Source organism: Protopterus annectens, chromosome 4.part0 (genome assembly GCF_019279795.1).
Source record: "Protopterus annectens isolate FY-2018-M chromosome 4.part0, PAN1.0, whole genome shotgun sequence".
Lineage (NCBI taxonomy): Eukaryota > Metazoa > Chordata > Ceratodontiformes > Protopteridae > Protopterus > Protopterus annectens.
Genome location: NC_056733.1, coordinates 1,137,430,502 through 1,137,457,821, shown reverse-complemented (window position 1 = coordinate 1,137,457,821; position 27,320 = coordinate 1,137,430,502). Strand labels below are relative to the sequence as shown.

The 27,320-nt window shown below is 43.3% G+C and overlaps 1 protein-coding gene across 1 annotated transcript in view; it reads right to left on the bottom strand.

Moving 5' to 3' along the window:
• Positions 1-27,320, bottom strand: part of STK10 (serine/threonine kinase 10) — a 2,623,461-nt gene that overhangs the window by 674,299 nt on the left and 1,921,842 nt on the right. Inside the window, exon 11 of the mRNA XM_044069104.1 lies at positions 17,881-18,004. Coding sequence (XP_043925039.1) covers positions 17,881-18,004 — 124 coding nt within the window. The remainder of the gene's footprint in view (positions 1-17,880; positions 18,005-27,320) is intronic.

Sequence of the window (27,320 nt, the reverse complement as noted above, 5' to 3'; positions counted from 1 at the left end):
AATTAATAATAATATATAAATGCATAATAAATTCATGTTAAATTCATAATAAATTCATAATAAATTCATAGTGCATTCAACAAGTTAGGTGAAAAATACACCTTTATATCGAATTTGTGCAAGCTTAGAAAATAGGAATAAAAATAAATATATTAATATAATACAAATATATATATAAAAATTATAAATATACAATTATCTAATAAGAGCTTTTTGTTTCAAAAGACATTTAATAGAACACGTCCCATTGATCCCTGGGTGGGCATAGGCATTTGTTTTAAGTTGCCATAACAACTCACTTTCTTCCAATTTAATTAATTTATTTATTATTATTAATTTATTATTATTTTATATATATTTTTTGACATCTTATAATATAGTAAAGAATGGTGTCTTTGATATATTAGTTTTTAACTAGGAATATACCTTTTCTAAGTGAGTACTTTATATTAAGCTGCGTTTTTTAAAAAGGTTTGAATGAATGTATATGTTAATTGTTTAATTGATAGATTGTTTAGTAAATTGATTAAAATTAAACAATTACTAGGGTATGTGAGTATATTTAAACTCACAAGAGGTTTCAGTGGTACTTGTCTGAAGAAGTGTATGTATTTCTGTACACGAAAACAAGTAAAGGTTTTTGGATTTATCGTGTGGCTGTGTTCTGTTGGACTCACTTATTGTTTTCTCAGAAAGTTTAGGATAGACTGGGTAGGTGCAGTGAAGGGGTCTATATTTTTTGATGCTGCCCAGAAGGTAAAACTTTTCCACTTACTATTATAAATCCTCCTGGTAGAAGACTTGTGAGAGTTCTATCAGGATGTTACGGACCGAATGAGAGATTAAGGGAAGCCTGGCTAGGGTAGGAATCGGAGAAACCATGCTGTGAGGTTGAGAGATTGAAGGGAGTGGTGCAGCTGGCCCGACTGGTGGGTCAAAAGATCTGGCACCAGGTCCAGATGCCAAGGCTGCTCCAACAGGTAATGATGGAGGAACGGAAATCATATCTGTCGAGGCCAGTAAGGGGCAATGAGGATCATGGTAACTCTCACGGCGATAGCTTTCTGAATTAATTGAGAGATCAGTGGAAAGGGGGGGAAAGCATACAGAAGTCCCCGGGGCCAATCGTGGACTAGAGCATCTCTGGTGGGATGGCCTGGTAACGGGAAGCGAGTGAAGAAGTCGTGACACTTGCTGTTTTGGGGAGTAGCAAAAAGATCGCAGCAAGGCCGGCCCCATCTTTGGAAGACTTCTTCCAGCACTGATTTTTTAGAGACCACTCGTGAGGCATGAGAATGGCCCTGCTCAACTTGTCCGCAATCACGTTGGTCTTCCCGGGAATGTGCGTTGCTATCAGAAAATGCTGAGAAGAAATCGCCCACTGCCAAAGTCTGAGTGCCTCTCGACATAAGGGGTAGGACTTGGTTCCGCTCTGTTTGTTGATGTACCACACTACGGACATGTTGTCCGTCTGAATTGCAATAGTCCCTGTGGGAAGAGAGTCCTGAAGGGCTTGCAATGCTAAAAGCACTGCTCTCAACTCTAAGACATTTATGTGCAAGTGGCACTCGAAAGGTTGCCACGTGCCCTGGACTGTCCTGCCCTGATAATGCCCCCCCCCCGATCAGGGAGGCGTCCGTTGTCACCGTGGCGATTGGGGGGGGGGGTGAAGGGTCTGCCCTGGAGAATTTGAGGTAATGTGATCCACCAAGATAGGTGATTCTTGCATGATTGAGTTAGTAGGATGATGTGAGACATCGGGAGCTGTTGGAAGGACCATTGAGTAAACAGCATCCACTGGAGGATCCGCATGTGAAAACGAGCTAAGGGGAGAAGTGTAATAGTAGCTGCCATGAGTCCTAATACCTTCAAGACTACCCTGGCTTTGACCTTGTTGCATTGAAGTAGAAGGTAAACTTGTTTGCGGATATCTAATACTCTTTGCTCTGTAAGTCTGGCGGAAAGATGGACTGTGTCTAAGGTGGCGCCTATAAAGGTAATAGATTGACAAGGCAGATTTTTCTAAATTTATTGAAATGCCTAGAGCTTGGCAAGTTTGGATGGTGAAGTCTCTGGATAGAAGCAGCTGATGTCTGGTGGTGGTGGTAAGGAACCAGTCGTCCAAATATGGAAACACCTGGAATCCTTGACGTCTCAAGTGAGCCGCGACCACTGCCATGCATTTGGTAAACACTCGAGGGGCTGTAGTGAGACCAAAGGGCAGGGCTCTGAACTGGTAGTGACTGGCTCCCAGCCTGAAGCAGAGAAACCTCCTGGAGCATCTGTGCATTTTGATATGGTAGTATGCATCCTGAAGGTCTATCGAGCACATCCAATTGTCCTGACCCAAGAAGGGTAGAATGGACTGTAACGTGACCATCCGGAATTTTGTTTTTTTGATATAATTGTTTAACTTGCTGAGATCCAGTATTGGTCTCCAGTCCCCTGTTTTTTTTGGTACCAAAAAGAATTTGGAGGAGATTCTGGATCCTTGCTGGTCTGCTGGGACTGGTTGGATAGCTCTTTTTGACAGCAGCTTTGATATTTCTAATGCTGCTTGTTCCCTTAGACTGGGTGGAACGTCTGGAAGGGATCCTTTGGGTTGGGATGGGATGTGAATAAAGGGAATTTTATAACCCTCGAATATGACTGACTGTACCCATTTGTCTTGAGTGAGGGAAAGCCAGGCTTTTGGGTACAGTGATAATCTTCCCCCAACTGCTTCCGAAAGTGGACAGCCGGGCAGCTCCTCAGGGATGCTGAAAGGGTTTATCTGAGAAAGTTTCTCTGCTACCCTTGTTTTGCGGACCACCTCTGCCCCTAGGGCGGCGTCTATTGTTATTCCCCCCCTCTGCCTCTAGAGGGGAATCAACCTTGTGCGTCAGATGAGACTCCCTGTGGTTTGCGGAACCACATTTTTCCTCCCCTCTGACCTTTTGGATAAGGTCTAGAAGGGGTAGAAAAATGGACTCCCACGGCAGAGAGAGTCTTACCTTCCTGCTCGCACCTAGTCAATGTATCCTTCACCTGAGGTCCAAACAACGTTGAGCCATCAAAGAGGGAATTGGTGAAGGATGCCTTGAAAGGGTCCGCAAAATTGCAAAGCCGCATCCAGGTGTGACGTCGTAAAGCTACACCTGTGCCTGCGGCCCTACTCACCCCATCAGCCGCATATGAGATAAGCCGCATGGAGGAGTTGACAATCGAATTCAGGGTTGCCAACAGGGAGTTAATTTTGTCTTGGAACCCCTCAGCTGTTGGATCCTGCATGGCCTCACCCATATCCTTGAGCAAATCCCTCTGGAGACGGGTGAAGTGACACAAGTAGTTCAGCGACCGCATTGAAAAGGTTGCTGATGAAAACATCTGCTTACCGTACCTGTCCATGGTCCTAGACTCCTTATTAGGAGGATGGACAGGTACCGAAGGATCGGCTAACTCCTTCTTAGTGGCTGCGGCCACCACCATGGCATCAACAGAGACACCTTTAGATAAAAACTCTTTCTCTTTAGGGGCAGTAATAAATTTTGACGGCCTCCTTGGGGTAGGTTCCACTGAATCAGGGGCCGTCCAAGCCTTCCTTGCCACCACTTCCATAAGGGGGTCAAAGGGAGGGGACATCCAGGAGGTGGAAGGGCGAGAGCCAAACACCTCAAGGTAAACCGACTCGTCCTCTGAAGGGTTAAGGGAGGGCCAGTTCCCCCTCTGTTTCAGGATTTCAAGGATGTCAGCAAGAGAGACATCCTCAGAGGGGGACCGAGGGGAACCTTCAGATTCCTCCAAGTCGGTGTCAGAGGTGATAGACTCAGGGGAGTCAATGTGCTTCCTCTTGCACTGTCTCTTCCGAGGGGGTTCTCCTACCGGATCAGGAGAGGCCTCGGAAGAGGAGGATATTCCCAATGGGGAAACCTGAGGAGCTGGCTCTCTGCGGTCTGTTACAAGGGGGTGGGTAGAAACCACCACAGGCACTGAAGAGGGAGGAGCTGACGGAGCAGACTGTGGGGTAGACACTGGGTCTAGCACGCTCCGCATGACCTTGAAGGCGCCCCTATCAGCCAAGGCCGGAGGTCCCCACTCCAAGGAGACAAGGACCCCCCCCCCGGCACCAACAGGGATGGCTCCGAGGCCAATGTCGGAGCCGAACTCACCAGTGCCAATGCCCCGAGAGGAAGAACGGGGTTGGACAAGGGTCCGATGCCACTCGCCCCCTCAGAGCCGACGAGGGAAGCCCGGCGCCGAGATCCCTCCAAGGAGGAAATCGGAGCAGACGACAGAGCCGAAAGGGAAAGTATCGGCTCCAAAGCACTGACAGCAATGGCTCCGATCAGCCCCGGCTCCGAACTCAAAGGAGTCGAAGGAGGAATAGACTCAGGGATGGGAATAGCCACTGACTGTTGAGTAGGGCTATGCAGCAATTGGGCCAGTGCCTCGGACTAGAGAAGTCTACTCACCACCCTTTGTAAGTCATGGTCGGACAGCCTGGAGGACCGAGAGGAATGAGACCTATGGCTCCGCTCCGACAGAAGAGGGGATCCCGGAGCCAAGTGGATGGAGCCGATGGAAGGGGACCTAGACCTCTTCTTTGAAGGTGGCTCTGATAAGCCTATCGGAGCCAACTGAGTCTTGACAACCTCGGCTCCGGCCGAAGGCGAGGTAACGGTATGAGACTTCGAAACATTGACTCCAGCCGGAGCCAATGTCGAAGCAGCTTTAATGCTCCCAGGAGACGGCTCTGAAGCTGGAGCCGATGGCCTGGAAGTCTTAGAAGGCTTCCCCGACACAGACTGGGTGTCAGGGGGTCTTCAGGCTTTAACAAGCCTCGAAGTATGAGCTTGTTTTTGCGTTCCTGCAGGACTCTAGGTCTGAATGCATGGCAAACAGCACATGAGTCCTGCAGGTGCAAAGGTCCCAGGCAATAGACACAAGAAGTGTGACCGTCTGTCAGAGACATTTTCTGACAGCACGAATCACACTTCTTGAAGCCTGAGACCTTGGAGTCTTTAGACATCCTGAAAGGCTGTATGAAACACAAACACAACACACAGACACACCCTTTAACCAAATAAAAATCCAGTCACACTGAAAGACAGGGAAAAAAAGGGAGTGGGCCAAAGGCCTAAAAGTTAAAAAGGGGATAAAACGGGAAATCAAACACAAGGGGGACCCGATTTAAACTAAAGGGATACTCTGTATAAAAACTAAACTAAATAGAAAAGATAGGAGTAGAATTTGAAGTTTTTTAACAAGAAAACTCACTAACCTGCCAGAGCCGGTAGAAGAAAGCACCTCGTCAGCTAAGCAGCAAACGAGATCTGAGTAGTTACCGCCTAGCATTGTGGGATACAGGGGAGCCTCAAGCCGGTGGAATAAGCTCTCGAGCTTTAGTATTGGCCAAGTCAGAGCCGAGGGTCAGCTCCGAACCCATCCAGCAAGAAGGAAGGCGAGATTGACAACTTAACATCTAAGTGTTTAGCATCACTGAGATCAACTTACAGTCACTAGATAAATGTGTGGCATGCATTACTCTTCCGCTAATCTACAAATGGTCTAAAGCACAGCAATCTCTTTGTTAGAAGGAATATAAAGTTGAACAGGGAGGCATACAATATGTATTTCCCTTGAATCACCTGGAGATGTCCCTTATTTTACTTACAGAATTAAGTATCACAGAGCAGCTGAATGCTGGAATAAAGTACCGGGACCTACAGATTTCCCACAAACCAAATGAAACCTCTGATAAATTGTATTTTGTGCATGGGATCTTTACAAAGGTGATTGTACCATGAAACAGCTCTATCCACCCCTGCAAACTCCACAGTGTGAAACGCAATCTACCTTGTACACCTAAAAAGCTTTAAGCTCTGCTATCACCTCCCATTTGTATTTCTTAACCTGAAAAGTTTTAGATTTGTATAGCCCTTGATCATCTGCTGCACAATGCCCAGCTAGCCCAAGCACTCCATGCTTCCCGCTAAGCTACTACATCCCTTTTTCAGCTCTTGCCCCTCTGCCTTTTTCTTACCTTTCTTATTGCTTTTTACCTATCTGCATGCCAAATCATGCTACAGCTCTCTTCTGCTACCCATTTTCCACCCTCCCTCCCCCTACCTAAGACACTCTATTTTTTTACAGTTGTCCTCTAGTTATTCTCTAACCATACAGCATAGCCATTATCTCACCTCTTTTGCACTCCCTTCCCCTCACAGATTAATTCTCATCACCCTCTTCTTCTAAATCTCTTAAACTTTACTTATCCCTTCTTTAAAGTTTTGTGGCAATATTCAGTACATACAAATAATTTAAAAGTATCACTAATTTGAATAACTTACTGATTGTTCCTGATGGCTGCTTATTCTTGCTTAGGTCCAACTTGGTCTGTTCAGGCTCACTCTGCTCACCTATCCTACACTTATTCCCACCCATCCCCACTTACCCCAACAAAAATGTAATCAGCCAGTACCCTCCCTAACTCAATAAGCAATCACCTTCCTGTCTTTGTTACTCAAACTACTCCCCCCTTTCACAAAAAACATCACTTCAAACTTGGAATTAATGATAACTAGGGATAAAACCTGGAAACTATGGCATAAACACAGGAACAACTCAGATTTATTAAAGTTTAAGCAACTTCATAAACAGGCAAAATAACTTGTATCCAAAGAAAAGAAAGACTACTACTTAAAGCTTCAGAAAAAAATGCAAACATAACCCTAAAACAATTCCGGTCCTCCACTGGTACTCTCCTAAACCCAGCCACAAAAAGTAACCCTTGCCCCCACCCTGACAAGACACCAGATCAAATAGCAAGCAACTTCAACTCATACTTCATTGACACTATAGCTATTACAGCCAACTTCTCTCAACCTCTCCCCCACAACCAACATTCCAGGCTATAGTACTCTCTGTCAACATACACACCCCCAGTCTCCACTCCATACTACAAACACTCTAGGTCAAACCACTCCCTCTACTCACACCCAGTCCCAGCTCCCCTCAACTACCCACACAAACTTAGCTAAATCCAATTCTTTGCCTGAATTCAAACTCACTACTCTCGCAATAACCATAAAAAGACTACTTCTAAAACTAAAACCCATCTTAAATGCAGCAGATGGTTTACCCACAAAATACTTAAAATCACTGCAGAAGCTATTGGTTACCCCACTAGCATACTCATTAATAGATCCATCTGTCACAGAAGGAGCTACTGCCAGGCTAGCTATGTGCAATTTTGCAATAATTACACGTCATTTGTGAATACTAATATGATTTATATAGAAATGTAACACAAGGAGATACCGCCAACCAGCTATATGGAATTTTGTAAATGGTTGTGTGTCATTTGTGTATATCAACATGATTCATATGCATGCAGCATGTGTTACAAATGTATTAGAACTTTATTTCATATTGTACAGACGTGTGCTGAAGAGATATTTTGTATGCACTACTGTAACAGTTTAGATATACATTTTAACAGGGGAGACTGAAACACATGATATTAACTTGCAAAACATCAGAAGAATGGCTGAGGTTGTTACTTTACAGCTGGGCCATAAACAAAAGGATGTTATCTTTCAGTTTCAGTCAACAGGAGACAGGGTGTCTATACTTGGAGACTCTCTGTGTTGCCTTGAAAGAGAGATAGCAACTAGGCTTGAGATGTGGAAGTGTTTTATTGTTTTAGGACTTCCAGGATCTGCAAACATCTGAGGAAAAGCCTTTTATGTATTTTCACAGGTAGATGCTAAATGCTACCTTGGTGGTTGTTTTTGAGCCTGAAAACTGAAGTCAGATGACGAAATGATGTCATGCTGCAAGTATCCCAGCAGCAATATTTGAGATATTAATTTAAGAACTCTCTGAGAGGGACGGTGCATTTTGTATTTTGTCTTTGACCTGGCAGCATCCAGTCGGAAAATGCACTCATCACATCTGTCTTGCCTGGCTCTGTAAGTAAGTTAACTAGGGTACAGTAATTTTTTTAGATTCAGTAGAGAATATAGTAAAGATTAGTTTAGATGTTTTCTGCATTTATTTGAGACTGTCCTGCAACGTTGTTTTAAATATTTCCTGTGATTTTGAACTTTGAAGTTACTATGATGATTTACTGAGTATTTTATTGTTCTTTTATTATTTATTATTAAATATATTTTCTTTTCAGCCCCAAATCCTGGACCGAACCACAAAAGGAGGGGGAGTGTCCATATTTATCAAGGATATCCACACCTCCAGTTTAGTGGCATTGCACGAAGTATCGGAGACCATCCATGTGCAACTAACAGTAGGCAAGACTGCTTTTCAGTTTATAGCATCCTACAGACCACCCTCTCAAAGTCAGGAATCCCACTCAGCTTTCCTGAAAACATTGGAGAACATGAAGATCTCTCTGAACACCATTATACTGGGCGACTTCAACTACCCAAACATAGACTGGGAGCACTACTCAAGCCCCAGCACCTTAGCCCAAAGGTTCCTGGAAATTATAAACTCAAATGCTATGGAACAACTAGTCACCACTCCCACAAGAGGGGATAACATACTAGACCTGATCATTACCAACATGGGGACTCTATGCTCCACACCTGAAGTATATCCCTCATTGGTAAGATCAGACCATAAATTAATTTCACTGGATGTCCACATCCTGACCCCACCCTCAGCCCAGAAAACCACAGTGACAAACTTCTCAAAAGTGAACTTCTCACTTCTCAAAACCGAAGTGGAATCCTTCAAGGCTCCAGGGCCAGTGGAAACTACGGCCCAAACTGCAGAATACTATATAAACGCATTCTACGGACATCTCCAGGAATGCATGGATCATGCTATCCCAAACAAAACCAAAACCCAAACATCCAAAGGCAGGCGTCCAGTCTGGTGGACCCCAGCCATAAATAAACTATACAACAGAAGGAGGAAGATACTACATGATAGAGCAAAATCCCTAATAGGGAAGGCATCCCTGATCAGTACTAGCAAAAAATTACGATCCCTCATAAAATCCTCCAAGGCCAGCTTCGAGAGAAAAATTGCTCAGGACACTAAAGACAATCATAAGGCTTTTTTCGGTTATGTTAGGAACCTGGGATGCAACTCCCAGACTTGTTCTGAGTTGATTCTAAATGACAAAAAATACACTGAACCCACAGACATCGCCAATATCCTGGCAGACAGGTTCAGTGCAAACTTCTCCACCCCCCAAAAAAAGAGCAAGTATCTATTCCGGCAGAGTGCTGCCTCCCAAACATCTCTGATGCTCAGGTGAAGGCTGCCCTCTCCAAAGCAAAAAACACTGCTTCCATGGGACCAGATGGCGTCCTGGGTTGCGTCCTACATGAACTCCAAGAAGAACTAATCCCTCAAATAAAACAGCTGTACAATCTCAGCCTCACTACAGGATATGTGCCCACAGAATGGCATACAGCAACAGTGGTCCCACTCCACAAAGGTGGAGCCTCCACAGACCCTGGAAACTATCGCCCCATAAGCCTGACTAGCTTAGTCCACAAGGCTATGGAGAGGATCATCATGGAGCTCATAAACAAAGACATCGGGGACCTACAGACACTAGATCCTACCCAGTTCGGCTTCATCAAGGGCAGATCCTGCCTTTTGAACCTGGTTGACTTCTTCGAAACAGTCACCAAAGCCATAGATGAAGGGAAGGTAGTCCACACAGCCTATCTGGACCTAGCAAAGGCATTTGACACAATACCCCACTCGGGCATCATAGATAAGCTATCCAGCTTAAATATAAACCCCTATGTCACAAGATGGGTCGCAAACTGGCTCAAAGACAGAACCCACAGAGTGAGAGTTGCTGGAGCCATGTCAGACTCCAAACCGGTCACAAGTGGCATCCCACAAGGTTCTGTCCTGGGACTGCTCTTCTTCGGTATATACTTTTCCTAGGTACAGGCCAACGTGGGAGGACTATGGCTCACCAAGTTTGCAGACGACTGCAAACTAGGCGCCACAATCAACTCTCCAGCTGACACAAACATCCTTCAAAAAGGTCTCACAGAGATGGATAACTGGTGCCAGAGCCATGGTCTAAAGCTAAATGCCAAAAAGTGTATAGTCATACCCTTTGGCAAAAACAATGTGCCCACAAATTACCACATAAGCGGTAACCCATTAAGTACAGAGAAAGTAATTAGGGATCTGGGGACCCAAGTTGATAGCAATCTCTCCTTTGACAACCACATTGCCAAAGTGGTTAGAAAGACCTTTTACATAGCCCACCTCATCATGAAAGGATTCACATCTAGATCAAGAGAGGTAATCGTGCCCCTTTATTCATCCCTCATCAGGCCCATCATAGAATACAATGCCCCTTTTGGGATGTACCTTACCCGACACCTGCAGCAATTAGAAAGACCCCAAAAGTACCTCACCAAGAGGATCAAGGGACTCAAACAGATGCCATATGCTGCTCGGTTAAAAAAAACTCCAGCTCTACTCAGTTGCATACCGCCTACTTCGAGGCGATCTATGCCTGACATATAAAGCTATGTCCAATCCAGAATCAATGGACATGCTCCACCTCAGTAAATCTAAATCCCTTAGAGCCACACGCTCGAGGGACTTGAACCTCAGCACTGAAATAAATAGAACTTGCTGGAGGGACAGATTCATAACCCAGAGGCTCCCTTCGCTCTGGAACAGAATTCCAATTCATGTTAGGCAGAGCACCTCACTGAATCTCTTCAAGAAGAATCTTGATGAGTGGATGGGGGATTGTAGGTTTGTCCTGGGGATTACTTCCGTGTCACTATTAGACAGAGGCACAGCAAACTAAACCTTAAAAAGGGCACAGTATACTCAAATCAAGGGGTGGCGTAAGCCAAACAAAATCAGGCTAGGCTTATAATTGCCCCAGGGCAGATAGCCTAGTATGAATCTATGAACCTATATTTAAACCTTTCTTTGTGGTGGATATTTGTGAGACATATTTAAGCTCTTAGTGTACTTGCATATCTATTTGGTGACACTGTGCAGGCCACTCCTAATAGCTTGCTCTTGGTCAAACTACCACTTGGATTAATAGTAACATTACACAATAAGATTGGAAACCCTTTGCTAAGGGCCTTAGAGTAGCTGATAAGTAGTGGCTGGTGGCAGTGAAAACTACCTTATAGTCTGGGCAGAAACGGCCATAGCTAGTAAACCTGTGTCAGCCTTTCACAGGTGTGTGTGTGTAAATCAAACCTCAAAGTGTCTGCATGTGTGTGTCAGCTACTTGGGCAGGGACACACAGCACTGTCTGGACAGAGAGGATACTGGAGGTCTTGGCTTGGCCACTCAGCTGAGATCTCAACAATATAGCTGTGCCAGTGGGGAGTCTTACTGGGGAATCTGGAGAAAGAGGGAAAAACTAGACCCAGACTGACTGTAGTCTTTGTGTGCTCTTAAGGGAAACAGCACTTTACTATGTTTGTACTTGTCATCCTCCCAGTGTGTACATACCCCACAGCTGCCAGTGGTGAGGATTGAGGCCCCTTGATTACTGGGCCAGTGCTGGGGCATCACACCCTCCAAGAACCCCAAGTTCTGAACCTCTGGAAAAAAAAAGCATACATTCCACCTCTCCACAAAGGGAGTACCTCAGCTGATATTTCCAATTTCCACCCTATAGCTAATTCTGTCCACCATATCCAAATGCTTCCTCAACAATCAAATCCTTTCTCAAACTCAACATGGTTTCAGACCAGGTCATAATACTTCAACTGTCCTAATACCCTTTATGGACTTAATCAATAAAGCCCTGGACTCTGGGAAGATAGTCTGCTCTATTTCTGCACTTATCTAAAGTCTTTGATACTATCTCTCACTCACTCCTCTTTTCCAAGTTTTCTAATATCGGACTATCTACTCCATTTCTCAACTGGTTCAAAAGCTACCTATCTGATAAAGTACATGCTGTAAAATGGCAACACTCTATATCCCCATATATCCAACAACCCCACACTGGTGTCCCTCAAGGCTCCATATTTGGACCTCTACTGTTTAACATTTGTATCAACAATCTGCACTTATCATTTCAACAAGGGTCACGTGTTCAGTATGCAGATGACTCTACTATTATCTGCTCTGCTGAAAATTCAACACAGCTAAGCTGCATTTTCCAACCGAGACATAGCTCCATAATAAACACCTGTCTCTAAACTCCAATAAAACCAAGCTCATAATATTAACTCCAAAGAAAAATACTCCCATTAACAAATCTCAGTTTAATACATTCTCCCTTAACCACACACAAATCGAATTGGTTACCCACACCAAATTGCTAGGTATCATAATTGATGAAAACTTAAAATTTGACCTACACTTACAAAATAACATCAGTAAGACTCACAAAAAACTGGGACTTCTTTACGGACAAACATTTCCTCTCTCTCTCTCTCTCCCTACAATACTAGTACTTGCTTCCACCTATCCTCTTCTTTCTATTGACTATGGTGCCCAATTGCTAACCAACCCCCAATTCTCCCTAAAAATTAAACTAGAAATATGCTATAATAAAACAGCCAGATTCGCAACAAACACCCACCATTCCACCCACCACTGCCCACCCCTAAAAGCACTACACTGGCTTGAACTGCTTAATATCTCACCTATCTCCAACTAACTACCACACACAAATTACTTACAAAACCTCAGGATTGCCCTGCTCTAAATTCCTTATTTTCCCACTATAATACCAAAAGGGTCCTAAGATCAGAAAACCAACATCTCCTCCAAATTTAGAAACCTAAACTACCTACTGGTCAACTAATATATTCTTGGGTAATAGCTAAAAATCTGGAACAGCCTTCCTCCAGCAATTTGCAAAACACAATGCACTGTTTCCTTCAAAACAGCACTACATACTCAACTCCACTCTAACTGGATCTGTAACTGCACTAAGTCTCCTCCTTCTCTAACATAGTTCCCCAGTGCCCTCCTATTATTTCCATAATGTCCTACTTTAACTCACATTCTAATTTCTACCCATCTCAAATATACTATCTTACTACACACACACACACTCTTTTTTTTTTACCTTTTACTATTAGCAACTTTCTCCACTGTCCTCTAGCACTCTCACCCTTTCACCATTACTGTAATCACTATCAATTTCTTACCCGTGCCTTCTTATATCTTCCTCTTATATACTATAACTCCTGTAACATGTCTTCTAATAGTCTCAATGTATTTTAAGCTTAGATCCTCAGCTATAATATGCTTGCTTATTGGATATTTACCTTTACTACCATGTCAACTCTACTTCTACTATATTGTATTTAAGTTTATCAAGTGTGCTTTAAATATTCTAAATGTGCTACTTCATTAATAATTTTTTGCTTTGAAATTTGTACATTCTAAATGTGTTTTCTGCGGTGCCTTTTATATTCCAAATATGTTTTTGTGGAGCTTTTCACCCTGGACCTCCACTGAAAATGGGCTCTGCTTGGCCCAGTGGAATTTCCTGGTAAACATACGACAATAAATACATAAATAAATAAATATAACTGCTTAGTCAGGTTTGGGAAGTGTATAAAACTAAAAAAACTATGTAACTTTATACATTCTATCTGCCTTTTGGGGTAGCTGAGTATCAAGTTATAGGCAGTAACACACATGCATTCTCTAAAGCAGAAAGAGCAGGAGGAATGGGTGTAGGTTCTGGAAATTCCTTCTGTAACAACTCAGTATTTTCTGAGGGACTGAGAAACCTCATTGTTCTCCCACTGAAAACATTGGCACATTCTGAAGAGAGTCTTACAGAAAGAGTACCCCCCGCAGGGAGAATTGGAAAGTGAATTCTCCTCTGAGTCTGAATCATAAATCTGAGGAGAAAACCTTGTATCTGTCCTTTCATCTTCCTGTTCAGATTAAAAATCAGAATGCTGAATCTCTTCAACAAAAGAGGTACCCCTCTTTCTTTTACCAAAAACTACTTTACAAGAAGGATCAAGAGCCTGAATTAAACCCTGAGTCAAACCCAGTAAACTATTCCTGTTTGAGGAAATTTGAAGAGGAGTAGACACATGCTTAGTTTCCGGTTTCTTTTTGACAGGAAAAATGGAGCCATTCTTGTTACTAAAAGCAGCAGCAGCAGCTTCCCCAGAGATGGGCACAGCATTCCGAAATAACAGGGGAAGCCTGCCCTGTTCTCCCTCCCAAGGTCGACTACAGGGGATTTCCCTTGCCCACTTAGACTATGTGGCTAACCCACAATGCATAATGGCTGTTGGTGCTACACCAAATGGATAAAGGGTAAAAGATGACTGGTCAGAGGTACAACAAATGGTTTCAGCAGAGTCACCCACCTGCAACCAAGGCAAACTGCTAGCCTCTTGTACTGGCAAAGGCTGTTTGCTTAACTTCCTCTGTGGTTGAAGAAGTGGCAAAGGCTGTTTGCTTAACTTCCTTTTGTGGCTGAAGAAGGATCAGCTGTGGAACTGGTAGCTTGTTCCATGGTCAAGCTGAAAAAATGTCTTTCTTCTGGAATACAAGCAGCAAATTTCAGTAAAAATGAAAGTCAGGCTTTCTCATAGAAAACCACTGTAAAAATCACTTTTAAAACATATGTCCCAAAAAAGTAAAATAAATACAATTTCACCACAGAAAAAAAAATTATTTTCAGTTAATTTACTTAACTTTTAAACGGACAGGAAAAACAGTGCTCCCACTTAAAAGTATGATACAGTCTTGTGACAGTCCATTAAAACAAAACTCTTAGCTTTAAAAATAATTTCCTTGAAGACAAAAGTGACAGAAAGTAAACAATACTGAGAAAATGGAAGGTTTTCCCCAAAGGAAACTTATCTGCCCAGCAAAGGAACAGCACCAAGAAAGCCTTAGAGGAGTGTACTCTTCAGTTGCAGTAATGCCATGAAAGGCTTGGCACCTAAACTTGCCTGTTGGTCAGCACAGTTCAAGCTGCCTGACATTTTGGGCATGTGGAAGGTGCCATGAAGCTTTGGAAGCTGCCTGGCTGTTATATCTTACTGTTATATGCTATTACAGCAATGATCAGTATGATGAACATCTGAAGAACCACAGGAATCTTTAAAAAAAAAAAAAATACAATTTTCCACTGTATTAGCCAGCAGTTGTAAGGGAGACAGCAGCACACATTCAAAACCAAACAGATTACTTTTTTTTGCTAGCCTCCTTAAGCAAGCATATTCAAGTAGCAAAAAAGCTAAAGATTCGACAGAACTTGAAACTGACTTACGAGGTAAGGTTAATTCAAGGTAAGCAAATTTCATCTTACAAACAAGATGCGTAAGAAATAAAAGTGGTTGGGAGGCAGAGTTTAGTCTACTGTCATACCTCTCAACCATACCAAATTCCTCGGTACTTACCATTTTTAAGGGCAAAATAATGGAGCACCATGAATTACCGAGTGGTCCCTTCAATTCCCAATTTTTTTATTTACAATTTTAAAGTTATGGCTGATGTCATCATGCATCTCCAGTGTATCCTGCAATGTCATTAACATGCAAAGGCACGTGTGATGACATCAGCTTCATGAGGCAGACTGCTTGTTGGACTTGGACTATTTTGGATGAAATTTGAATAGCAGCAGTGCCAGCAAGCGGAGCAGAACTGTGCAGATTACTGCAGTGGGGGCTGGGGCAAAGGGACAGAACAGAGAGACAAGTCAGACACCACCACCACACCCACCCAGCACCCACCTACACCCATGTCCAAAGGATAAAGAAATTTACTTTCTCTGCCTCTGGCAGCTCAAGGCCTCAATTTAAGTAAAAAAGAATGCCATATGGTCATGTCAGTAGATTATGCTGTTAACTGCAACTGTTAAATGTATTATTTTATCAAACTACTTCACACAACTTCAGTAGCCCAGTATTTACAAACTCACCTGTTTTCCAAGCCCTGCTTAATTTAGCTTAGCAAATCTTACATGCTGTTGATGCAGAGCTTATAAGTGCAGTGCATATATATCTGTACCTGCGTACAAATACTGAGCTATTGAAGTTGTCTGTAGTAGTCTGATAAAATAATGCAGTTAACAGTTGCAATCGACAGCATAATTTGAGACTAGAAAGCATTTTGATTTTCCTTTCAATATGAAGTTGCATTTCTGCTGTCAGTACCTAAAGTTGTGAATTGTGCCATTCACTACTGTCTCTGTGACTGCGCGGAGTGGGACATCAACACCAGTGCCTGACTAGCGAAACAGAGTAGGTAGACAACTACAACACATCCTGGTTGTGCACAAAGATTTCTTGCCACAGGGAACCTGAACTGCAAGTGCATCAATATGGTTCCCTGTTCTTGTTCAGTGCAAGGTGGTCTGCAAAATTGTGGGCAACTAAAAGTGGCAACTTTCCACTTGTTTTTTGGTACTGACCAATGCAGAGAATGCTGTAGGAATGCCTGCATATAAGTTTCAGACAGAATGCTGGTTTATACTGTTATTGTGAGTGTGTCTTCACCGGTGCTCAATCCAAATGATGCTAGCTAGCCTCGCTGGTTGTCTTTTTTTGTGGGATTAATTAGTAATTTCTATGATTCTATCCATTAAATCTTTCTATTGCACTGTGGGGGTTGTAGATTTTAAAGTTGACATTGGTGGAAAAGAAGCATTGCATAAGACAGGTTAGAATTCCATATACTGTCTATAATGAAGGGTATTGGTAGTGGTAGCAATATGAGTGTTTGTTTTCCAACAGTCTGTAGTTATGCATTTGTTATGCTTTATGGTTTTAAAAATGTTCCTGCACGTGGTTGAAAAGCAGGAGTGTAAAATTGTAACGCTGCTCTTTGAGGTCTCTTCACTTGTATTTTGCCGATATGTTTCAATTGCATAAGTTAAAGTCTTAGAATTATTGTAGCACAGTGGCATGTGAAGCCTTATTTATGGACAGACCTACTTCTTGGGTTGAAACTTAAGACTGGATTAAGAGTGGAATGTTTCAAAAGTCCTTGTTGCACTGCGTTTAATAGGGATGAAAGATGGAAAATAGCTGACTTGTCTTTTTAAATATCAACTGTTTAAGTATGCTTTTGGAGCAGACCTCCCAACTGTCAGCATTTTGAAGAAGTCTTACTATTTTCAGGCCTGATTTACCTTTGCACTGGTTTGGTTTACTCCCTCACACAATTTTCTTAATCCCCGTCATCACGTTATGTTTGAAGACATATAGTATAGAGAAAACTGTGCTCATGACCACATATGTCTCAAGTGTTCCTTCTCATGAGAAACGTTAATCATTTGGGGTTTTAAAAAGTTCATGTTCCTTGAAGTTCCACATTGAAAGGGTCTGTCGCAGATTCAATGTTAGCAATTTTCTTAAGTGATACCAATGGTAAATAGAACTAAATCATTTTATTTTATTAAACCAACTATTCTATAAGTAGAAATATCACATTTTAATCATCCTATGAGCTTCCTAGTTGAACTTGTTAATAAGCGGTTAGTAAGTGTTTGCTCTTTTGTTCCACATTTTGAGAAGCCGTGTACCTGATTTTAAAGAAAGTTGAGAGCTATGTTCTGCTTACATTTTAATATTTTGTCTGTTCTTCAATTTGTGTTTGAATGTTGGTATCCCACAATTCCACTGGAGTGGGCAGGGTTACATAATCACATATGCAAATTTTATGTTAATCAGCTTCCAGTTTTTTGACTGGTTGTACCTACTTTTCATGGGCCTTTGTCCAAATTTTTGATGGTTCCAGGTTGAGAGGTATGTCAATTGTGAACCACATTAACAAAATAAAAACAAATAAAATGTACTGCCTAGACAACTGTTTTTAAATAATTCGTAGTGCACTGGCAGAATCATCGATATAGGCAATCAAAAAAAATAACCAACTAACTAAACAAAAAAGAATGCTAAAAATGTTGAAAAAAAGCCTCACCGTCTTTTCTTGTTCAAATCGTCGTGTCATATTTTCCTTCTGCTGAACAAGTTTCATATTAAGAACTGCCTGGGCTTTATGTTCTTCCTTCTGGAGCAGTTTCAGCTCTCGCAGCTCCTGGCGTCTGAAAAATGAAACACATTATGATCACATATCGATATCATAAAAAATATGCAGTCAACCATTGAAATTCAGAAGTGGAAACACAGTTATCAGTTTCTGTGTGGAACTTTAGTTGCAGCAAGTCTTCACAGATGCTTTCTGATGTTAAGCATAGTCATGTTATAAACATCAGTTTAAAATAAAACTATGCCAGCACTATGAAACAGAAAACAAATTTGACACTATACCTAACTTAAGGGAGCAAAACTTGGGTACTTCTGTATATAACTGCTGCTCTAGACAGAGCAACCTGTATCAATAAAGTTATGAGCTCTTTGTTGCTGCTGTTATAAATGTGCTCTCTCCATCTTTGCAGTATTTAGTGTGACAATACAAATGCAGTTCAGCTGTAGTTAACTATACTAGGTTATTTCACTACTGCTGTTTCTTGGAAATTTAGGTATAGGAGAGGTCTGCAGCTCACAGGTCCATGTCAGCAGTTTTCTGTAACAAAAAATGTAGGAGATACTTAGCTAAATTCCAACACACAGCACAGACTTTTTCCCAGTATGTGTTGATTGTCTGTCTACTGCAGCATACTGCTTCATCATGAAAAATGCACTGCATGGAACGTACTGCAGAAGAGAATGGTCTTCTTAAGCAATAACCAACGAGGTAGGTATATGAGGATTTACCCACGGTTAGCATGGTTTGATCATGAGGGCAAAGCCGAATGATTAAACCAAGCCGAGGGTAAATCCTCATATACCCAAACCCACAAGTCAGTTATTGCTATTACATAATGACATTATTTACAAAAGAAATCGGTTACCTTTCTTAAATAATGTCTTTGTATAACCATGATGTAGTGTTACTCTGTGTTGTTTCCACGTTCTTCCTTATTTGTTGATGTACTGTGTATGCCTATGGTACTTGCGTTCCCAAACTTACCTAGCACATCAGTGCTGTTGAAAACAAGCAACAGAAAAAGGAAGATCTTCCTTTTTTTTTTTTTTTTTTTTAACAACTATAAAATTTGAACTGTTGAGAGGTACAAGACGGACAGGACAGAAATGCAAGGAAAATCAGGTATGTTTCTTTAGTTTTGCATAGCATACCTGATTTTCCTTGTATTTGATCTGCCCTCCATATATATATCTCAACTTTTTAGTTCAAAACATGTGGACAAAGCCTTACGGGACAAAGGCTCCAAAATAGGGACCAGTTGTAAATGTTGCATGTACAAACTTAGAAAGTACTAGAATAACAAGAGTTGTGTAAGTCTGCATTGTCTGAAGGATATGAAGTCTTCAACTCAAATGCATGTCATTATTTAGTGACTTCACTCCTCAGTGATCTGTTGGAAAACCACAAATTTTATGAGGAAAAGACCAAAACCATGAGGCAAAAATCTGGACATTCTGTGAAAACCTGGACAGTTGAGACGTATGCATGCATAGCATACACAAATAGAAGAAAGTCTGGCCAATCAATGGTACTTTGGCAACCAGACTTTCTTCTATTTGTATATGCTCAATTTACAACAGGCACACTTGGTTGGTTTGTCTAATTAGCATGCTCGTTTTTTGAATAGTAATGACATATCATTGTATAATAAGAACTATGTCACATCCACAAGTACCAAAAGCAGGTGTAGTTCATTGCTTAAGAGCGCTAGAATGTCCACTAAGAGATATGTGCAATCAGCCTGTTTTAGGTGTGATGAGAAAATGACTTGCCTACTAACATTTGACTGGGCAAATCAAAATTTTATAATCACAGTTATTACATGCAATTGTGTTTATTAGTTAACAGTAACAGAAATGCTAAGCTAACACAGGGAAAGCCACCTAATACACTGCATCATATACACTTTTAATACTGGTTACCTTACAATAGAAACCACAACACTCATCTTTTTATTTAAGAAGCCACTCACACACAGTTGCTGGCAACAGTTTAAAAGAGCACAGTCTTATTCACTTCTACTGAAGTGTCTCATTCACTTCCAGTGAGGTTTCCATTGCCAACTACACACATCTGTCACAAAAATCAACCCCAAAACAGGAACATATATACAGCCTATTCCTGAAAATCTATATGTACCTGAAAAGGTCTGAATAAGAATTGAATTCCCATTTCAAATATTTGAGCACTCCTTCAGGGAATAAAGTTAAACAAACTAGGGTAGTAGCAATGAACTTTGAGCTTACTTAAAAATAATGCTCACATTATGTGTTACATAATGTTATATTACTGCAAGATTTGTGTTGCTTTTGTTCCCTTTCTGAGTTCTTAAACTGTTGTGCAAAAAGGTTTGAAGTTTCTAATTTCAACAGGAACATTGATATTCATGAGATATACATATAAAAGTAAGTAACTTCTACATCATGATGCTATTTTTGCTAATCAATATGGTTGATATCATGATAGTGTACCAGTGAGTAACCTGTTGCGACTTCAAATTACTGAAAGGTTGTTTTATAAATGTATGTTAAGTTTAAAACTTGGCAGATGTAAATAAATTAAAGTTTCCTTAAAAAGAGTCTTCTATTAGACTCCAGCAATACATATCACTTAGATATAAAAAACACAGTTTAGTGTAGAAACCACAAATTTTTTTTTTTTTTTTTTTACATTTTCTTCCTCGCTTTACAGTTAAATTTTAGAGAATGTCTGCAGCTGTATACTATATATAAATAGACTGATACATATAGAGGCAGAGAACAAAAAGAGGTTGATGGCTTGTATGAAGTGATATGTATTCCATTTTGTTCAGCTGGCAAAAGTAAATGCAACAACTTCAGCAGTGCTTTTCTTTGATATATTTTTTATTAAGTGATCTAAACTATTTGGGCTAAGTCACACCATGTTAGCACTGATTACTGTGAACTTGCAAGTGTCTAGAAGTTTTGTGCTGTTACAGACTTAAACCTTTATAATCTGTTTCTTGCTTGTATTTTAATTATCAATGCAGCTTGGTGAGGTAATCAGAATTGCCCCATTTTAGACCAGCAAGCTAACCAAACTGTGATATTTCCTTCCACCTTTTCTTTTTTTTTTTTTTTTGAGAATTCAAATTTTAATATTTTTCTCTCATAAGTTCTGTAACTTGGTATTATTAACACTGAAGAACTGAGGTCATAAATGATATTTTATCTTTGAAAGCTCATCATTCCTGAGTAAAACTGGTGTGCATCAGTTTTCTTGTCTTAATTTTCTTCTTTTTCTTGTTTTTCTTTCAGCTTTTTCCGGTTAGGGGTCGCCACAGCAGAACTCCAGTCCGCTAATGATTGTCAGTCGATTTTTTTTATGGTGCCGAGGTGCCAGCCCAACGTCCAACCTTCAACGAAAGCACGCCCATTCATGCATGTCTTTCGAATGCCACTTGACCTTGGGGAGGACATGCAGACTCCACACAGAAGGCGATCCAGCCAAGAATCGAATGGGAGAACCTCTTGCTGTGAGGCGACAATGCTACCGCTGCACCACCGCGGCTTACTAGCAATATTAATAAGTTTAAAATGATGTAAGGATTTTTTTCTTACAATATACCTGAGCTTTATTAAAACATTAGAAATTATATTCTTTAAGAGGTGGGAAACTTGCAGCTATTAGTGGAACAGTCTAGAATGAGAAGTTATGTTCTTACCAAAACGTTCCATGTTAGTTGTCTTCTTCTCGCCTTCTTTCTTGCTGGATGGGTTCGGAGCCGAACCTCAGCTCTGACTCGGCCTAATACTAAAGCTCGAGAGCTATTTTTACAGGCTCGAGGCTATGCTATGTCCCATAATGCTAAGCGTCATATACCCAGATCTCGTTTGATAGCTAACACTATGGACATATAGGTCCCCCACAACAGAGAATAATCCACCTAATCATAGATACAAAAAAGAGAAGGATATATCTATATATATATATATATATATATATATATATATATATATATACATATATATATAAAAATATATATAACCCCACTAGAAGAGCTAGCAAAAAAAGAGGGAGCAAGGGAGCTAGCTGGGGAAATAACTGAGGTGGCAATAATTCTCACAAGGTACTCTAGATCTCCCCAGGCTAGGGGGATGGAGGGTGGGACGCAAGAAAGAAGGCGAGAAGAAGACAACTAACATGGAACGTTATGGTAAGAACATAACTTCTCAATGTTAAGTTGTCAATCTCACCTTCATTCTTGCTGGATGGGACAGCGTCCCTAGCACCTAAATCTTGGGTGGCTTAATGGAACAAACTCTTGAGTACCGTGGAACCAAAATCAGCCCGACTTCTGGAGGCCATATCGAGCTTGTAATGAGAAATGAAGGTATGAGGAGAGGCCCAAGTGGCCGCTGCGCAAATGGAATCCATCGGCAATCTTGCCTGAAAGGCTATTGAAGAAGCTAAAGCTCTGGTTGAATGGGCTCTAGGTTTAGTAGGAAGTTCCCTGTTCCTCAACTGATAGACCAACATGATAAGACAGGACAACCACCTGGACAAAGTTACCTTAGAGACTGGTTGGCCTTGCTTCCCTTCCGCATAAGACAGGAAGAGCTGGTTTGATTTTCTCATCTGCTTAGTTCTATCCAGGTAGAAGCGTAAGTGATGGTGAACGTCCAAACAATGTAACTTTCGTTCAACTCTATTGGCGTAATTTGGGAAGAAGACTGGAAGATCTATGGTCTGATTCAGATTTTTCTCTGAGATTATTTTGGGTAAAAAGGACGGATTATTCCTAAGTGACACTCTGCCTTTGTGAAAAACAAGATAAGGAGGGCGAACGCAAAGGGCTTGAAGTTCCGAGACCCTTCTTGCTGAGATGATGGCTACTAAGAAGAGTGTTTTCCACGAGAACAACTTCAACGAACAAGAAGCCGCCGGCTCAAAGGGAGGAAGAATTAAGGAAGACAGTACCAAATTTAAGTCCCATGGTGGGGGAGGGTCCCTAACCGGGGGCCTAAGTAAAAGGGTTCCTTTTAAAAATGCTTTGCAAAGTTTGTGGGACATGATTTTGGTCTCTGACAAGCCAAAGTGGAAATTTGCAATAGCTGCCAGTTGAATTCTGCTGGTAGCTGAGGAGGAGCCCAATCGAAAGAGTTCTGCTAGAAATTCTAGAACTGTCTGGACAGGAGCTGTAAAGGGGTCCACATGTTTTTCCCTTGCCCAGACAGAGAAACACTTCCATTTGCTAGCATAAGTCATTCTGGTAGTAGACTTGTGAGAAGCGAGGATGATATCGCAAACTGGTTGAGAGATAAGGGGAAGCCTGGCTAGGGTTGGAAGTGGAGTAACCAAGCTGTGAGGTTGAGAGATCAAAGGGACTGATGCAGCCCGCCCGATTGATGGGTCAGAAGATCTGGCACTGGGTCCAGATGCCAGGGCTGCTCCAGTAGATGGCATTGCAGGAACGGAAACCAAATTTGTTGAGGCCAGTAAGGGGAAATGAGGATCATCCTGGCTCTCAAGGCAGTTGCTTTCTGGATTAATTGAGTAATCAAGGGAAACGGGGGGAATGCATACAGAAGACCCAGGGGCCAATCGTGAACTAGAGCATCTCTGGGGGTAGACCTGGGACAGGGAAGAGGGTGAAGAAGTCTGGGCACTTGCTGTTTAGAGGTGTTGCAAAAAGGTCGCAGCAAGGCTGACCCCACCTTCTGAAAATTCTTTCCACTACTGTCTGGTTGAGAGACCACTCGTGAGGCATGAGAATGGCTCTGCTCAGTCTGTCTGCTATGATGTTGGACTTCCCGAGAATATGCGTTGCTACTAGAAACCATTGAGAAGAGATCACCCATTGCCAAAGTCTGAGTGCTTCTCGACGTAGGGGGTAGGATCTGGTTCCGCCCTGCTTGTTGATGTACCACACTACAGACATATTGTCTGTTTGAATTGCAATAGTCCCGGTGGGTAGAGAGTCCTGAAGGGCCTGCAACACTAAAAGTACTGCTCTCATTTCCAAGACATTTATGGGCAAGTGGTATTCGAGGGGTTGCCATGTGCCCTGGACTGTCCTGCCCCGAAAATGCCCCCCACCCGATCTGGGAGGCATCCGTTGTCACAGTGGCAACAGGAGGAGGAAGGACCACATGTCTGCCCTGGAGTACTTGAGGGGAGACCGTCCACCAAGAAAGGTGTCTTTTGCATGACTGAGTGATTAGAATGGTGTGTGACATGGGGAGCTGCTGAAAGGACCACTGGGAAAATAGCATCCACTGCAGGATCTGCATATGAAAACGCGCTAGGGGGAGTAAAGTGATTGCTGCTGCCATGACACCAAGTGTTTTTAGTACAAATCTGGCTTGGACTCTGGTCTCTTGTAATAGGATCTGAACATGGTTGCGAATGTCTGAAACTCTTTGTGTGGGTAGTTTTGCTGAGAGCTCCACTGTGTTTAAAACGGCACCTATGAAGGTAATAGACTGACAAGGCGACAATGCAGACTTTTCAAAATTTATAGAGATACCTAGCTCGTTGCACATTTGTACAGCGTAATCTCTGGATTGGAGTAGTCGATGCCTGGTGATGGCAGTAAGGAGCCAGTCGTTTAAATATGGAAACACCTGGAATCCTTGTCGTCTCAGGTGAGCCACAACCACTGCCATACATTTGGTAAACACCTTGGGGGCTGTGGTGAGGCCAAAGAGCAGGGCTCTGAAATGGAAGTGACTGGCTCCCAGCCGGAAGCGAAGAAACCTTCTGGAGTGCCTGTTCATCTTGATATGGTAGCAAGCATCCTGAAGGTCTATAGAGCACATCCAATTGTCCTGACCTAGAAAGGGTAGAATGGACTGTAGCATGACCATCCGGAACTTCGTTCTTTGAACCGACTTGTTCAGCCTGCTGAGATCCAAAATAGGTCTCCAGTCCCATGTCTTTTTTGGTACCAAAAAGAACTTGGAGTAGATACCGGATCCTTGTTGGTCTGCTGGGACTGGCTGGATGGCCCTTTTTCTTAGCAGCTTTGAAATTTCTAGTGCTGCTAGATCCCTCAGACCGGGTGGAACGTCTGGAAGGGGCCCTTTTGGCTGTTGTGGGGTGTGAATAAAGGGAATTCTGTAGCCCTCGGATATGATCGACCGTACCCATTTGTCTTGCATGAGGGAATGCCAGGCTTTTGGGTACAGTGATAGTCTTCCCCCGACTGCCTCCGAAGGTGGACAGTCGGGCAGCTCCTCAGGGGTGCTGGAAGGGTTTGTCAGAGAAAGATTCTCTGCTACCCTGATTCTGCGGACCCCCCCTGCCCCTCAGGCAGCGTCTATTATTGTTCCCTCCTCTGCCTCGGGAGGGAAGCTCACCACGTGCATCAGGCAGTACTTCCTGAGGTTTGCGGAACCACATTTTCCCACCTTTCTGACCCTTACGGTATGGTCTAGAAGGGGTAGAAAAACGGACTCCTACAGCAGAGAGAGTCTTGCCTTCCTGCTCGCACCTGGTCAATGTATCCTTCACTTGAGGTCTAAACAAGGCAGAACCATCAAAGGGGGTGTTAGAGAAGGATGCCTTGAAGGGGTCGGCAAAGTTGCAAAGCCGCATCCAGGCGTGTCTCCTTAGAGCAACGCCTGTGCCTGCAGCCCTACTCACTCCATTGGTGGCATAGGAAATGAGCCGCATGGAGGAGTTTACAATAGAGTTCAGGGTCCCTAGCTGGGAGTTGATCTTTTCCTGAGACCCCGCAGCTGATGGGTCCTGTAAGGTATCACCTAGTTCTTTGAGAAGGTCTCTCTGAAGACGGGTGAAATGGCACAAATAATTCAGCGAACGCATGGCAAAGGTCGCTGAAGAAAACATCCGCTTGCCGTACCTATCCATAGTCCTAGATTCCTTATTCGGAGGATGGACAGGAACTGAAGGGTCAGCCAACTCCTTCTTAGTGGCCGCCGCCACCACCATGGCATCAACGGGGACGCCCTTAGTGAGAAACTGCTTGTTTGAAGGGGCTGTAGTAAATTTTGTGGGCCTCCGGGGAGTTGGTTCCATAGTATCCGGAGCCGTCCACGCCTTCCGAGCCACCACCTCCATGAGTGGGTTGAAAGGCGGGGACACCCAAGAGGTGGAAGGGCAAGAACCAAACGCGTCCAGGTACACCGACTCGTCCTCAGAAGGGTTGAGGGCAGACCAGTTCCCCCTCTGTTTAAGGATCTCTAGGATGTCAGAAAATGAGACATCCTCAGAGGGGGACCTTGGGGACCCTTCCGAATCATCCAGATCGGTGTCAGATGTCACTGACTCCGGGGAGTCGACATGCTTCCTCTTGCATGTCCTCTTCCAAGGGGGCTCCCCCGCAGGATCAGGGGAGGCCTCAGAAGAGGAGGATATGCCCAATGGGGCGACCTGGAGCATTGGTTCTCCACACTTGGGTTCAGGAGGGTAGGCAGAGGCCAAAGCAGGCACCATGGAAGGAGGAGCCGATGGGGCTGACCGTGGCACCGGTATAGGAGCCAGCACGCTCCTCATGACCTCAAAGGCACCCCTATCAGGCAGAGAGGAGGGACCCAGCTCCGAAGAGATGACAGCTCCTCCTGGCACCGAGTGGGACGATTCCGAGGCCGAGCTCACCTGCGCCGATGCTCCGAGAGGGAGAACAGGGTCGGACAAGGGTTCGATGCCACTCACCCCCTCAGAACCGACGAGGGAGTCCCTGGTGCCCGGATCCCTCCAAGGACAGAGCCAATGAAGGAATTGGAGCCGACGACAGAACCGATAAGGGTGGAATCGGTTCAGACGCCCTCACGATACCAACCCCGATGGCCTCCAGCTCCGAGCTCGAAGGAATAGTTGGAGGAGGAACCGGAGCAACCATTGGGGAAGCCGCTGTCTGTTGAGACGGGCTATGCAATAACTGGGCGAGCGCCTGCGACTTCAAAAGCCTACTGACCACCCTCTCGAGGTCGTGGTCTGAAAGCCTGGAAGATCTAGAGGAGTGAGACCTATGGCTCCGCTCCGACAGCAAAGGGGACTTCGGAGCCGACCTGACCGACTCCAATGAAGGAGATCGCTTTCGGCTTGGAGATGGCTCCGATGCCAAGGTCGGAGCCGACTGAGGCCTTGATGTATCGGTTCTGGCCGGAACCAACGAGGCAGAAGGAGGTCTGCTCGGCGCCGGCTCCTGACATGGAGCCGACTGTTTGGCGGGCTTAGAAGGTTTTCCTGACAGAGGCTTGGTAGGAGAACCTTCGGGCTTCAATAAGCCCCTTAAGATGAGCTTATTTCTGCGCTCCTGCAGGACTCTTGGGCTAAAAGCATGACAGATGGAACAAGAGTCCTGCAGGTGCAGAGGGCCCAAACAACACACACAAGAAGTGTGACTGTCTGTCAGAGACATCTTCTGACAGCACGAGTCACAC